Source organism: Zalophus californianus, chromosome 8, assembly GCF_009762305.2.
Source record: "Zalophus californianus isolate mZalCal1 chromosome 8, mZalCal1.pri.v2, whole genome shotgun sequence".
NCBI lineage: Eukaryota > Metazoa > Chordata > Mammalia > Carnivora > Otariidae > Zalophus > Zalophus californianus.
The window spans coordinates 51,034,165-51,050,939 of NC_045602.1; the positions used below are offsets into that span (position 1 = coordinate 51,034,165).

Sequence of the window (16,775 nt, forward strand, 5' to 3'; positions counted from 1 at the left end):
TTGTAAGATACCTTTTCTACCCTGTAATGAGGAAATCCATATAAAGGGAATCATTTTGATATTTTGTATGTTGGGCTTTTACAAAAATGTGTATTTTAGCTTTCATTATCTCTTTAAAATCAGTTATTTTTTTTTAAATGTCTTAATGGCCTGGTATTTTTAATATAGTAAAATTAACCTCCCTTACCTGTAACCATTTTCTTCCCTTTTAAATTGCTGATCAGTATGGTTAACATTTTTTTTTTTTTTTGACTTAAACAATGGAAATTTATTTTCTCAAGTTCTGGAGGCTAGAAGTCCAAGATCAGGATGTCAGCAGGTTTGGTTTTCTGAGGCCTCTCTTACTGGCTTGCAGGCGGCCGCTTTCTCACTCTATCCTCTGCTTCCTTTTTTTTTTTTTTTTAATTTTATTTTATTATGTTATGTTAATCACCATACATTACATCATTAGTTTTTGATGTAGTGTGGTTCACATTTAATAGAAACGTGACTCTTAATTTCTGTAAAGTGATCGGACAAAATTCTAAGTCCTAGGAATGTGATTTTCTTGTGTATGACACCAAGTAGCTTTCTTTAAGAAAAAAATGACTATTAACTCTGAATTTGATGGCAGCTCTTAATGTTTGTCAGACCCTGGAGATAGTCGTCAAACTGTAATTTCTGACAACTGTACTTTCTTTTTTCCTCCATCTTAGCTTTTTTGTGGTTGAAGATCACATTTTACATACAACCCAGGGCTTAGTAAATAGAGCCTACATTGATGAACTCTGGGAAATGGCACTTTCAAAAACCATTGCGGCACTCCGAACCCACTCGGTATGTAAGAAGCCCCCGCGAGAAGTTCTCATTTATTGCTGATTATCTATATACTGGTCAGTGTTGTCCTGCATTAAAAGTATGTATTGTGTGGAATCACCTACTTGGAGCTCTCTCTTTCAAAGACATATGGAAGTAGCCACTTCAAATTGCCATCCTTTCTAACACTGAGCCCACTTTTTTTGGGTGCTCTCTGCAGTAAGAAATAAACAAAACAAAAACCCCAACAACTGACATTTATTGGAATCTTTTCTCTGTGTTGGGAGTTGGTGGTGTGTGTACTTCATATATATTTCATAAGGTAGGTATTATTATTATATTTACTTTATGGTCTGGGGAACTGAGCCTCAGAGAGGTTAAGTAACCAGCCTAATGTTACACAGTAAGTGGTAGAGCTTGGATTCGATTCCAGACATGTGACTCCAGAGCCCATATTCTCAGCCACTACCCTAAATTGCCTTCTATAATGCCAATTAATACTGACTTGGAGTTCACAGTTTTATTCTTATTTTTTGAAAAAAAAAAGCTTATATCAGTAAGTTACCTAATTATGAGTTCCCATGATTTTGATATATTTTATTAAAGCATGAATTTTTGATGATAATTCACTTTATTTCAGATAGATAATATTGGCTCCGAATTAATCATTTGTTCAATATTTCTTTAACACATGTTGGCAATGGGAATACAACGGTGAGCAAGATGGATAAAATCTTTGCTCTCAGAAAGTTATATTTTGATTGGGGAGGTTCCCAATAAACAAATAAATAAGAATATCAGATAGTGATAATACAATGCAATTAAAACAGTGATAGTTTAGGGTGCCTGCTTTTGATTGGTTGATCAGCAGCGGCATTCTGAGATCAGAATATCAAGGAGTCACTTTATGCAAAGATCAATTAAAAGGGAATTCTAGGTATAAGAGATAGTAGTACAGGGACTTTGGGGGTACTTTTCTATCTGAACTGTTCGAGGAATGTTAGTGAGGACTTAATAATAGAAGATAATTTAGCATCTAGAATATTTCAGTAAATGGCTCTCATATCCATCTAGTTGTGCCAGCTAGAAACTTAAGTTATCCATGATCCTTCAACTTTCTTATCTCTTCATCAGCAAGTGTTACTGAGTAAATACCATGTGTAAAATCTGTAATTGATGGGATTGTAGCTGTTTTAGGGAATTGAAAAATGTTCAGAGTGGGTAGAACATGGAATGTAGAAAGTTAGGCATGGTATGAAGTAAAAATAAAAAAGTAGATAGATGTCATATTATTTAAGACATACTTGATGCTTTAAGCACTGGGTTGAATGGAATGTGTATGTGATCAGTGTGGGGGTAGGGTAAATTGGAGTGAGAAGATCAGATTTCCATTCTGGCTCAATTATGGATGAGTGACGGGAAAGGATATGGGCAGAACAATTAATAGGATAGTTTAATATTCAGGCAAGAGGTGATGATAGCTGGACCAAGGGCAATAGTAGATATGGAGAGATGTGGATGAATTGGAGAGATTTTTAGGAGGTAAGATTAATTGTATTTTCTGATGGATTAGATGTGAAAGGTAAGGTTAAAAGCATATCGAGGTAATGCCTAGGTTTATGGTTTCTTTCCCTTTGATGGTTGGAGTGGGGAGGTCATCAGTGGCCTTTGAATATGATTACTTTGCCTTTGTGCTATCCAAGTGACAAGGTGTAGGAGTTTGGTTAATATACGCATTTGAAACCAAAGAGGATATGTCATTGAATACATTGCAAATGTTTTTCTCCTTTTATTTTTATTTATGGTTTCTTTTTTGGTATTTAGACATGTTAAATGTTTGCCTCTTTATATATCTATCCTTTTTTAAAAGGATTTTATTTATTTGAGAGAGAGAATGAGAGCGGGTGCATGAGCCGGGGGGGGTGGGGTGGAGAGGGAGAGGAAGACTCAGACTCCCCACTGAGCAGGGAGCCTACCATGGGGCTTAATCCCAGGACCCTAAGATCATGATCTGAGCTGAAGGTAGACATTTAACCAGCTGAGCCACCCAGGCGCCCCTATATATCTATCTTATTTTAAAATTTCTCTCATTGCTTATATGTGACCTAGGACTTCATCTGACATTTTTATCATTTTACTCTTTTGTCATAACAAAGTCTGGCAAATTTAAAAATATTTTTTAAAAGTTCCTGCCTGTTCCAAGACTAAAAAAAGTCTTGTAACTATGTTATGGCTTGATTTTTTTTTTTTACACATTTATGTATATACTACCACTTATTATTTATTTTTATTTGAAAAATGATTAACGATCTCATTTTACTTTTTTGCAATAGTGTATCTATTGTCCTAGGATCATTTTTTTAATGTCTTACCTTCTCCCTTAGTATAATGTGTTTTTATATGTAAATATTTATTTTATAAAGGTAACATGTTTATTCTAAGATAGAAAATATTGATTATTAATAGTAACAAATTTTGGCCATGATCCCTGGCATGATTATCATTAGCTTTCTTATATGTAAATTTAAAGATTCTTTTTCTTGTGTATGAAAACACAATATATACAATATGTATTTTAAATAGAAACCAGCTATGGTTTTCACTTTGTGTCTAATCAATCTGTATTAATTTTAATATTTACTTGCATAATATTCCATTGTAGGAATGTATTGTTTAAAATAATTAATTCACTTTTTAAAAAAAAATTGGGGGCCCTTTTTTTTTAGCTATTGTAAACATTGCAGTGAATATTTTTATAAAAATATTCTTGCACAATTGATTATATCTAGGATAAATTCTTAGATTTATCTAGGACAAATTAGTGAGTTAAAGGATCTGTACACTTCTTAGGCCCTGGATGCATATTGTAATTTGCTTTGCAAAAATATTTATCATTTAGTACTCTGAGCATTGTCTTTTTTTTTTTTTAAAGATTTTATTTATTTGAGAGAATGAGATAGAGCACAAGAGGGGGGAGGGTCAGAGGGAGAAGCAGACTCCCCACTGAGCAGGGAGCCCGATGTGGGACTCGATCCTGGGACTCCAGGATCATGACCTGAGCTGAAGGCAGTCGCTTAACCAACTGAGCCACCCAGGCACCCCTGAGCGTTGTCTTTTAGAATGCCTATTTCCCTATTCCTTTTACTTCACAGAAAGTTATGTTTAAAAACAAAAAATCATTCCTAATCTAATATGTCAGAAATTATATCTTAATTTAACATGTTTTTCTTTGATTAATACTGATATTGAAACTCTCTTTAGACGTTTTTAGTTATTTGTATATCTTCTTAAAATTTCCTGTTCATATGCATTGCCTTTATATTTTAATAGTTTAAAAATATTTTATTTATTAATAAAACATGGATGCTAGCTTTTAATCTGAATGTTAATCTCTGGTCTAATATGTAGGTTGCAAATATTTTTTCATAGTTTCCCATGTCTCTGACTTTGCTTTTCTTTTCCATGGCTTTACGGAAGTTTAAAATTTTTTGTAAATATATTGATTTTTAACTTGACAACTTATGTCTTCCTTATTGCAAAGAATATATAATTATTTGTCTATATTTGATTTTAGTATTTCTGTACAGTTACTTTTTTATGTATATATCACAGACATAAAACGTTTATTTTAGTATAGGGTGTGAGGTTGAATTCTTTTTTTTTTAAGATTTTATTTATTTATTTGATAGAGATAGAGAGAGCATGCACACATGCATGCAAGTGGGAGGAGGGGCAGAGGGAGAGGGAGAGAATCCCAAGCAGATTCCACACGGAGCGTGGAGCCTGCCACTGGGCTCGATCTCATGACCCTGAGATCATGACCTGAGCCAAAACTAAGAGTTAGTGCTTAACCTACTGAGCCAACCAAGCGCTCCTTGGATTCTGTCTTTATTTTTTACAACGACTCATCACTTCTAATAACATTACTGTGTTAATCTCATTTTATTCAGCTCAGATTGCCATAATGAAATGTCATAGACTGTTACTCAAACAACAGAAATTTATTTTCTTACAGTTCTGGAGGCTGGAAGTCTGAGATCAGGGTGCCAATGTGGTTGGTTTTGGTGAGGGCTGTCTCTTGAATTGCAGATGGCTGTGTCCTCACCATGTCCTCACCTGGCCTTTTCACAGTGTCACCTGCTCCTTTTGTAAGGATACCGATCCCTTCAGATCAGGGCCCTTCCTCCTTTGGCCTTAAATATCTCTCTAAGTTCCATCTCCAGGTATAGCTACACTGGGGGTTAGGGCTTTAATGTAGGAATTTGGGGGGGTACATCATATTTAGTCCATAACATCTGTTTTTTTCCCCAACATATTTTGGAGGCTACCTTTATCATATAATAATATATTTTATAAATACTAAGCTCTGTTGCTGGCTGTATGATTCTTACCCTTCCTTTCCTTCTTTTTCTCTGTCTTGAACCAATGCAACATTGTTCTGATTACTATAATTGATATAGTAATATGGTATCATTTCCTAGAACATGTGCATTCTCTAAAATCCTCTTTTTAGTATATGCTAACCATTTACATTCTTCTTATTCTTCCAGATTAATTTGAGAATCACTTTGTGACATCCCTTTCACCGCTTAAAACACCTCCCCCCCAGTTGAACTATAGTATTATTATGCAGCGAATCTGTAAATTAAAATGGAATTAATTGACATATTTCAGTATCTGGTATTTTTCACCAGGAATACATGTATTTTTCTCAATTATTTGCTTTCATGTTTTTATGCAATTACATTCATGCAATTACAAATTGATATTTGTCCATATCAATGATTTCACCAATTTTATTATTTTGGGAATAATAAAATATTCTGGGAAAAGCTGTTTTTTTTTAGAAAACTTAGATTTCTTCCAAGTAATTTCTGTTTTGTAAAGCAGTGGTTCATACCTTTTTCTCTGTGACTTACACATTTGAGGATGTGAGAGATACACTTAGCAGGAAACTGTCCTCTCTTCCTCCTCATGCAGTTGAATTTGATGTCAGGAAGAGCAGGATACTTTCCAAGTATGGTGATTAAAATGTATATATATGGAGAAAATTAATCTTAATGGAGCTGTTCTTTGTAGATCTATTGTGTATTCTTTTGAATTAAAGAATACATAACAAAATACGTTTTTTCTTCCCAATATTTCAGCATCAATCTGTAGAGGCAGAAAGTATATTAGTGGTTGCTTTGGGCTGGGAGTAGCTAGGAGGATAATTTAAATAACTTGCATTTTCTTTTTGAGGTAAAAAAAATGTTCTAAAATTGACTGTGGTTATGTTTGCACATGTCTGTGAATATATAAAAACTAAAAGCCATTAAATTATATATTTCAGATGGGCGAGTTGTATGGTATGGGAATTATATCTCAACAAGGCGATTAAAACATAACTCAGCATCATATACATTTATAATCATTTTATTTATTATGAGACAAGAGTAATTGATGCCACAAATGTTAATTCTGTTTCATGACACTATTTATTGTATTATATTACCCAGCAAAGCAAGCCAAAATAAGAGCAACCCAAACATCAAAACAGATCTCAAAACGAAACACTGTATCTGAATGATTGTTACTTGTTTATCAAAAATCTATATATCTTTCTAACATTCTATGTTACATTTAAACTACTCTTTTTCTGATTGAATTATTAGTAATTGCATAAATTAGAAACATTTTGAAAGCAACAGTATTTCAGGTATTAATATGTATAGTATTGTCAATGCTGATTTCAAAACATGAAAGAGATCTTACATGGTCCATCTCTCTTGGAATTCAAATTTAGCAGTATATTAAAATATAATTTGTTAATACAAAGAAAAGTTTGTATCAGGAATGGTTCAATATTAGAAGATCTGCTAATATAGTTTTTAATAATATGATAAGCATCATCTGATAATACTGAAAGGGTAATATGATAAACCGATCATCTGATAATACTGAAGGGGATAATAGTGAAAGGGTACTCAAAATTATGGAACAATGGGGGCGCCTGGGTGGCTCAGTCATTAAGCCTCTGCCTTCGGCTCAGGACATGATCCCAGGGTCCTGGGATCGAGCCCTGCATTGGGCTCCCTGCTTGGCGGGAAGCCTGCTTCTCCCTCTCCCACTCCCCCTGCTTGTGTTCCTTCTCTCGCTGTCTCTCTGTCAAATAAATAAATAAAATCTTTTAAAAAAATTATGGAACAACGTAATACTGTGTGGCAAAACCTCATGTTTTACAGATACTAAATATTGGATATTTTAGTTTGTTATGTGGTAGGTAGACAAGAGTGTGTACTGTGATAGCGGTTTTACACACACCCATGCCATATCCACACTCATCCCCCTCACATATTTTAAGTTTTTTTGAGTCAAAAGGGTATACTGAGTATACTTGTCTTCTAGTTCTGCTAACCAAACAACATGGGGAAAAACAAAATAGAAAGAAATTCTACAAAGTACCATCCGTAGGCCAGAAGTTTTGAAAAATTTCTTTGAACTTAGAAAACAAACGAAATTAGAAAATTAACTAAACCCGAGACAAGAAAATATTACATTAAATATGGTAGAGGGAGGTACTGTCAAAGTAGGAGATATTCTTCCAAATGGAATCTAGGAATACTCTAAATTTAGAGTTAACAAATACAATGAGCAGGAATGGGCCTAGGAGAAATCATAAAAGAAATTATTTAGAGGTCTACTTTCCAAAAATCCTAGCCAGCCAGCTGCTCACCCAATTCCTTTGCCCAACCTTACCATCTATGTAAAGAGACAATAGTATGATCAGTAGAGTTCTCTCATGCTACCTTTTGAAGGAAGTGATTCATCTGCGCCCCTTCTGTGCCCTCTCCCCACTTACAAAGAGCCTGTAGTCACTTTCTTGGGAAACAGACTTAAACTTACAGAGGAAAAACCCATGCAAGTTATCCATACTAATCAACTAATCAACCTAGTCCTTCATTTGAAAACATGAACAGTCAAGAGTCATAAAATATTTGAGGAAAACCAATTACATCAAATAGAAGATAACAGTAAATAGAATAGCCATTCTTTAGCAAATACAAATAATTCATGGACTAGGAGAAAAATTTACAAAGTAATAATCATTCCTGGTTTTAGGAACATAAGAGACTAGGTTATTTATACCAACCCTTCAGCTGGAAACTACTAAAAATGCTGCATTTTTGTCTATATACCATATAAAATGTTCTGTAGTTCTCAAGTGCTTGGTAAGGATATTAAGGAATTACCAAGCCAAATCCAGGGAAGTTGAGAGTCTAGAGAGATAAGCTAACCACTTAAGCTTTCCTTGCCTTGAGGTCACTTGTTAGTTCAGACAATTTGAACTTTGATTTTGACAGCCTCTTGGGGCCACCCAAGATAGAAAGTGTATAATATGGTGTCTTCAAACCAAAGAGATGGAAAATGTGAAAGGAAAGTTAAGAAACATGGATGGATACCTGATATTAATTTTTTGATTATATCAAATAGAGATTTAGAAAGAAAGGATAGTCACAAAGGAGGGGACTTTAAAAATTAAAGAATTAAAAGAAGGAAATTTTCCTGCAATGAGGAAAGACTGGATTCCTATAGTTGGAAGGCTGTATTGAGTGTCAAGCAGGATAAACGATGAGAGATAATTCTTTGACATTAGAAATTTCGCATTTTAGTTTGAGGGCAAAAGAAAGTCTTTTTAAAATATATGAGGATTCAAAGTTTACTCTTTATTCTATTTTATTGGTATTTTACAAAAAATGAAAAATCCAGATTATAAAATGGGATAGGATTAAATAAAATGTGTGCAAAAAATGGGTAACACTCATAGATAAATCTAATTAGCTGATATTTGATTATTTATGAAGTTTAATGCTTTTAAGAACATGTACAGAAGGAGACTTAATGTTTAAAAAGTTTTTTTTTAAATGAAAATTCCGGATTATTTCATGTAAACAGTGGGAAGAAAGTGTATAACTTATTTAATGACTACTGTAAGTTAATTAAAAAGAACTATGATCCAATGAAAATAATGAAATAAAAAAGAAAGAAGAAATCATTGTAAATAGAAAACTGAAAATAAGATGGAATAGATTCAACATGTCAGCAATCACAGGAAATGTCAAAGAGGCAGTTTTATAGTTTGCTTACATTATGATGACCTAAAAAGAGTGAAAATAAAGTAAGAGGAGCAGAAATGGCAGTATTCTCCAAGGCAAATAGAACTATTAAATGGGAGAAGAAAGGCATATTTTGTATTATTCTAGTTTTAACCCACCAAAAAGACAATAGCCTTTTTAAAAAATTTAAATTCAATTAGACAGGGCGCCTGCGTGGCTCAGATGGTTAAGCATCTGCCTTCAGCTCAGGTTATAATCTCCAGGTCCTGGGATCGAGCCCCACATCGGGCTCCCAGCTCAGCAGGGAGTCTGCTTCTCCCTCTCCCTCTCCCCCTGCTTGTGCTCTCTAGGTCTCTCTCTCTCAGATAAATAAAATCTTTAAAAAAAAAAATAAATTCAATTAGCCAACTTACAGAGTTGTTAGTTTCATTACATCATTAGTTTCAGAGGTAGTGTTCAGTAATTTATCAGTTTCCAATAGCCTTTTTATAGAGGACAAGCAAGCATCATTATGTATAGAACAAGAACTGTTAGTAATAAGAAACTGATGAACCGTACCATTGTGGGAGAATTCAACACACCCCTTTCAGAAATTGGGAGATCCAGTAGAGGGGAAGGAACCAAACTGTAATCAAGAGACTGTGAATATCAAAATTCCACATTTTTCACATAGTGACATATACATCTTTGAATCCTGCCCACAGAACCTGTCTTCCATGTCATTTCAATTTTCGGTTTTATTGATAAGAGATTATATATAGACTTTGTAACTTTTCCTCTGTATTTATGTTTATTTTCTCTTTGTATTCCTTGTGTTCTTTACTTTTGTTTTCTCTTGTTTAATCAGGCTTCCCTGAGATTTGTCTGTTTTATTGATATTTTTAGTGAGCGTTTGGTTTCGTTGATCAAATCTTTCATATCTTCTCTATGTAATTTTTGCTTATAATTTGATCAGAATTGATCTTTCGTATACTTATGGTTTATTTTGGCTTTTTGAGTTAGCTTCCTGGGTTGAGTGCTTAATTTATTTTCAGTCTTTTGTGTTTTCTGTTTGCCTCTAAAAATATAAATGTATTTTGAAATGGCTTTAGGCACATTGCATAGGCTTTGATATCAAGTATTATATTGTTTATTTTAAAATAATCTGCAATATCAATTTTGATTTCTTTTTTGACTGAAGAATTATTTAGATTTTTTTTTTTAAATTTCCAGCTGTTAAAAATGTAGATCATGATTTATTGGAGTCTCTACTCATCTTTTCCCTGCTAAATCTGTTGTCATTCTGAGCCAGGAAAGGGTTAGACCCTTTCTAGAGAGCCTTTACCATGTGAAGCATTAAGCAATGAAAGAATTAAAAATTTAGTTTTATTTTTAATAATTAAGATGTTTTTTCCTCATTGTCTTTTATTTCCTTTAGTCTTACTGCTCTGATCCAAACCTCGTGTTAGATTTGAAGAACCTCATTGTGCTTTTTGCTGACACACTTCAGGTTTGTGACTTCTGTTTACAAAGAGTTACCTAGATTAGTGTTCATCAGCTTTAGATCTTTTCCTTGTCTACCCAGCTTGAATAAATGCCTTTTAGTTTTTAGTTGTATTTCTTCTTTTCCTAGAGCTAGATCTTATCTTTTTATAGCATTTCTTAGTCATCACCTTGACCAGTTTATATTCTCATAAATAGTTCCAGTCCCTTTTTTTTTTGCTCAGAGCCAAGTCAATTAATTGAACCACTCACTACCTTAGTTTTTTAAAATGTCCTTAATTCAGATACAATTGTTGAGTGATTTTGGAGTTTTTTAAAACTAGTATCTTGAATAATGATTGTTGATTTGAACCACGAATCATATCCAATAAGATAGCATTAGAAATGGGTAGCATTTCAAATTTCTCTCACTATTCATGAAGTTTGCTAAGGGTACATGATGAGTTGCAGGGAGAACTTAGTGGACACTGTACCCAGTATATATTGATTTTAAATTTCTTCTTTCTATTTTTTTTCTGACTGGCTTAAATATTTTAGTATGTATCTTTTAATTCTTGAGAGATAAGCACTGGACATTAGGTGGGAATGAAACATGCTGATGTCATGCTTTCATTTAAATTGAATGATAATATAATTCAGTGCCTGATTTCTCTCATGTTGCTAATAAAAAAATCACCCTATAAAATGAAGTTATTTTCTTATTTTGTTTCAGGTGTATGGTTTTCCTGTAAATCAGCTTTTTGACATGCTGTTAGAAATCAGAGATCAGTATAGTGAAACTCTGCTAAAGAAGTGGGCAGGTATCTTCAGGTGAGAAATTATCTGTAGTCCTGTGTGGTGTGTATGTGTACACGTGTGCATGTGTGCTAGTGTCTCTTTATACATAAGGCTTCTCAGATAAATAAGCAACAAGTATGTGTGGCTTACGTATTCTAGCTGTGATACAAATTATGATTCAGAATTCAAGCAAATTGTAGAGATGTCCCAAATAAAGTTCCCAAGATATCTGATCTCAATGTATTATGTCTGCTATGTGGAGAGTCCCCAGACCCCATTTTGGCTTTTTTCCCCCTCTTGAATAAATGTCAGATACCTTAGTTCATACCATTCAGATCATTTTGTGTCTTCTTAATATATTTTTTGGCTTTCTTTTTGAAGATCATGGCTAGTCAATAGCTCACTTATAGGGTAGTAGCTTTGAGCCCTTTTGAATAATTTAGGAGTTTTGGAACCTTTTTTGAAGACTTACTCATGTGATTCCTCACATTCTTCCTTCTCGACATTTAGAGAGGAAGCCTATTCCAATCCAGTGTTTGAAGTGTATTATTTAGATTTCATTTATTTATTTGTCAGAGAGAGAGAGCACAAGCAGGGGGAGCAGCAGGCAGAGGGAGAAGCAGGCTCCCCGCTGAGCAGGGAGCCCGACGTGGGACTTGATTCCAGGACCGTGGGATTGTGACCTGAGCCGAAGGCAGACGCTTAACCAACTGAGCCACCCAGGCGCCCCTGAAGTGTATTATTTAAATAGTTACTGCATCATGCATTGTGTATACAATAATACGAGAGTTACCCTGTTATACCTTGCACTCACAAATATCTACTTGGACTGTTTGCCTGGCACGCAACCCATGTCAGATCACTTGAGTTTCTTCTCCTTTTGAGCCTTTATTTTTTTATTTAAAGTGATCTTCTTGCTTTATTGCAAGACCCTGTCCCCAGATCAGCTTACCCCGTTTTCAAATTCTTCTAGCTTTAAGATCTTACATTTTTCCTTTAATCTTACTAATGGTACAGTTGTATTTATGGGAGGATTATGTCTGTAAGAACCTTGAAAATTAATAACATCGTATATCCATGGTCTTAAAGAGTGTCCGATCCGATCCCTCCAGTAAATTTGATTTTGATTTTGGTAGTATGGTCTCTGCTTTTAGAGAGTTTCCAGTCTAGTTAAGGAGCCAGTTCCTATGGATGAAGTTCATCCTTAATACAGAACAGTAGATGAAGTATATGAATATAATTTGGATTTATTATAGAAGTTACTTTTCCCCATCTGCCAATTTTGAAAGTTAGAATAGAAGATCTAGTACAGTATTAAAGAACATAATCAAATATATTTTCTTTAAAAACAAAGCAGAAAAACCCCAAATAGAACCTTTTTGCTTTTTTTCCAAGCACACAGTCTTTTGTTGTTTACTACTTGTTTGCCTTATGACTTCTACATGTTGCAATGAAATTTTGTCTCATTTAAAAATCTTAAATCCTATGAGATTATGTTTATAATTGTGTTCCCTTTGTTTCAGAGTGTAGTTTTCTTTTGGTCTTCTGTTAAAGATGTTTTTACCTGAAATAGATAGCTTCATTGCAGAAGGGGAATAGGCTAGGGACTGGAAAACATTTGTTTTGGTGGTTATATACATGCAACCATTTGAGTTTACCTGAAAATTACTTGTGATCACTACAGTGATTAACCGGCTCACCCTTCCTTCCTTCCTTCCTTCCTTTTCTTTCTAGAAACATACTTGATTCTGACAATTACAGTCCTATACCAGTAACAAGTGAAGAAATGTATAAAAAGGTGGTAGGACAGTTCCCATTCCAAGATACAGAGTTGGAAAAGGTAAGAGTACTTTACAAAAAAATTCTGTTTGCTTTGGCATCCTCTAAAAGTTTTCTTTTTATCAGTTTCATTAAAGGCACTTCCTCCAACTCAATGCATTAGACCTCTACAACACCTTCAGAGAATGATTTTGGGGCTTTAGAAGAACAGAAGTTCCTGTTTTGGGAATCAGTAGATGACCTGAGGGTCCTTTCACCTCTGAAGTGTTAGGAGTATTGCTGGGCATGTTCCAATGTTGTTTATACTTTGAAATACTTGCTTTTATTATAGTTTTAGGACATTTTCTCCCCAAACATACACTAAAAATTATCCCGTGCTCTATAATTCTATTGGTTTTGACAGTGTATTGAGTCATATACGTACTACCACAATAATGATACCAAAACAGTTCCATCATCCCCAAAAGTTCCCTCATGCTGCTCCTTTTTAATTAATTCCTCCCAACCCTAACCCCCAGCCTTTGGCAACCAATCTAGTTGCTATCCATCTACTTTTGCCTTTTCAAGAATGCCGTATAAATGGAATCATACAGTAGGTAACCTTTTGAGGCTGGCTTCTTTCACTCAGCATGATGCTTTTGAGATTTGTCTAAGTTGGTGTATGTAGCAATAATTCATTCGTTTTTATTGCTGAATACTTACCACAGCTTTTTTTTTTTTGGCCCTTCATGTGTTGAAAGACATTTGAATTATTATTTATTTAAATTTATATCTCATTCTTTTCAGCATCAGGAAACTTTTGGAAACACTTCCTTAAATTTGAGGTTGTTAATTCCTTTTGCATTTTAATTAATTTATAAATATTGTTAGCGTATGTTGGTTTGTGACTTGCTTTCATTCATTCTTGCATTTATAGCAACCATTTCCAAAAAAGTTTCCTTTCTCTGAATTTGTGCCAAAAGTTTACAACCAAATTAAAGAATTTATTTATGCCTGCCTGAAGTTTTCGGAAGATCTTCACCTAAGGTATGCTTTGAAACAGTGGAAATGTAACAGATGTTGAGATTGTGACTCTTTAACGTGCATGAATATTCTGAAAACCTTTGCATAACCCCTTCAGCTCTGATTCTGAAAGTATTAATATTAGCCATTCACAGTATGGCATCTGCCATATTATAGTCATGGTAAGAGGGGAAGTTGGAAACTTGAAAATAATTTGTTTTTGTTTATATTACTTTGCTTAGTCTTTAGTTTCATTGTAGATTTGCATTTCAATGCTTTTTTTGTTAGTGAGAAGTCACTAAAAAACAGTATATTAATTTTTACTTTCTAAAATTGATGAAATTTTAAGGCCACTAGGGGAGTAGCAAGTATAATCCCTTGGAAACATCCTTCTTTCCAAATATTCTCTGGACTTCTTGAAGGTATCCTCATCTCCTTTAAGTTAAATTATTTGACTAATGTATACCAAGCTTATTTATGTCCCAGATACATCCTGCCTACTGGGAATGCAGAAGTAAAAGACACAGTTCTTTGCCCTCAGATATTGTCGGTATGTACTGAGGATATTAGGCATGAAAATATACCATGGCAAGTGTTGAAATATGGAGAGTTGCCTTGCAAAACACCTAGAAGACTACTTAGCTCATCTTAAAGAATTTAAGGGGAATAGTCGTGATTGTTTTTCTAAAAGACAGTATTTTAAACAATCTTTTAGATTGTCTTTTCTAAAAGATTATTGTCTTTTCTAGAAGAACCCCCTCCTCTCAGTGAATGATACTACCATTCACCCAAGCCAGAAATCTAAGAATCATTTCAACTCCTTATTTTCTATTAACTATTTTTATTAAAAACAAAGTTTCAAGCATTGGTCTATATTTCTGTAAACACTTAAAAAATATATTAAAAACATCTGTAAAACTGAAAATAGTACTAATCTATGAGGCACTAGAAAGTATACTCCATTTTTCAGAGGAAGAAAGTGAGCAGAGAGAGGTTTAGTAACTTTATCAAGATCACACAGGAGTAAGTGTTTAAGCCAGAATTCAAATCTGGTCAGCATCAGCTTCAACAAAAGGATTACTGCCATGTTTACAATTCTTACCCTTTGGCTTCACTGTATTCACTGTATTAGTATTTTACATGCATTGTCTCGGATGGTAGTCACAATGTTAAGTGTTAATTATTCCCATTTAACAAGTGAAGACAGTGCTCATTTGTAAATTAACCTCTCTAAACCTAATTGGTGACAAAATTGATTGCTGTGTTTTTTATTTGCAGCTCTTTTTTCTTTAAAGTTCTCTCTTCCCAGTGTGGCTTCTTTCATTCACATTGTAGTTATAATTGAGTTGGGCCACTTAAATAGTCTCCTAATTATTCTGAAATGTCTAACTTTGCTTTCCCAACCATCTGCCCTTTCTCCTCATTCTATTCTGTATGTTCCCTGGAGTAATTCTTCTAAAATCAAATCTTATCATTTAACTTTACTCTGCTCACCTTTCCAAGGATTCCTCGCGGCCTACTGCATAAAATTCAAACTCCAGCCTGACACAGTTATCCATCTGCCTCCTCCCCCACTCCTTGAGCTAGTCCCCCTTGTACCTTTCCAGGTTCATATCCCAGGCTAATTTCGGGGTCACTCCATGCTTCAGTCCTACCAACCTGTTTGCTGTTTTCTGATCCTAATACGCTTTTTTGTACTGGGCTTTCCTCATGACTGTCTCTACCTGAAATTACCTTTTCCTTGTTAGTGCTCGTAACTAGCTTCTAACCATCCTTCCAGGTTCACTTTAAGCCTTTAATGAATGAAATCTTTCTGACCACTTCCATCCCTCATGGAGCTGATCTCCTGGCTCCTTTGTGCTCTTTCTGTACTTCGTGAACGCTGTTATCAAAACTTCTTAGATTTTATTGCTGTACTTGTATCTTTGTGTTTCTGTATGCGCTAGACTGCAGGCTCCTTTATTTATCTACTGGTTTATTTGCCTTACATTATAGGTACGCTGTTATTTGTCAGATGATGCTTGGTAGTGAGGATGTTAAGATGCTGAAAATATGTTCCCTGTCTTCAAGGAGTGTGTAATCTAACTGAGGAACTGAACAATTGGTGATAGTTGTGTTATGATGGAGAGACATAGCAGCAATATAGGAGCCAAAAATTGAGACAAATTAAGATTAGAAAAGGCCTCTTGAAAGGTAGAAACATTTAATGTTTTGTTCAGCACAACATCCCCTGCACCAGCTCAGTAAATTAAAAAAAAAAAAAAAAAAGAATGAGTGAATGGAATGTATGGCATGCCAGGCAACTCTGAAAGTAAACATAATTGGAAAATAGTTTGAGTCACTTGTTTAATAATCATTCTTACTAAGTAAAAAAATGAAGCATAGGGCTTGTACAGTTAATTTGTTCTTTTCTTTGAAAATGAGGTTGTTTTTATGGAACTCATTGCGTGGAAAGGAGATTATCTTTGGAATTTATAAACCAAAACTTTTTCTTACCCCTTGGGGCCCCCCTTCTCTACCACCGCCAAATGATTTAATAACCGAGAATAGTCTCTAGGGTACTGTCAGGTATGTTACTATATAGAAAATATTACAAGTTCATCACATTGTGACTCTTTCTATCCTGTGTTGAAGGATAGGTAATATGGCAAAGGGATAATGTGAGTAAATTGTTCAGAAGTCTTTTTCTTGATTGACTATATTGAGCTTTTGCCTGAAAACCCCCTTTGTTATGTTTAACATTGACAAAAATAAATATTCAATTTGGGAAGATTTTACAGATTTTTATAATTTGGGATATGAGAAATAATATGTATAAAACAATTAGTTCTCTTAAACACAAGA

General features: G+C 34.2%; 1 protein-coding gene across 7 annotated transcripts in view; it reads left to right on the forward strand.

Annotated features, from left to right (window-relative positions):
- The window catches only part of EXOC6B (exocyst complex component 6B), a 610,253-nt gene that overhangs the window by 300,375 nt on the left and 293,103 nt on the right, over window positions 1–16,775 (forward strand). For all 7 annotated transcript variants that reach the window (XR_003524522.1, XR_003524523.1, XM_027620966.2 and 4 more), the window contains 5 exons: window positions 696–816; window positions 10,309–10,380; window positions 11,086–11,183; window positions 12,885–12,990; window positions 13,846–13,955. Coding sequence is in view for 5 of the 7 variants with exons in the window: in XM_027620966.2 (XP_027476767.1) it covers window positions 696–816; window positions 10,309–10,380; window positions 11,086–11,183; window positions 12,885–12,990; window positions 13,846–13,955 (507 nt within the window). In the remaining 2 variants the exon portion in view is untranslated. The remainder of the gene's footprint in view (window positions 1–695; window positions 817–10,308; window positions 10,381–11,085; window positions 11,184–12,884; window positions 12,991–13,845; window positions 13,956–16,775) is intronic.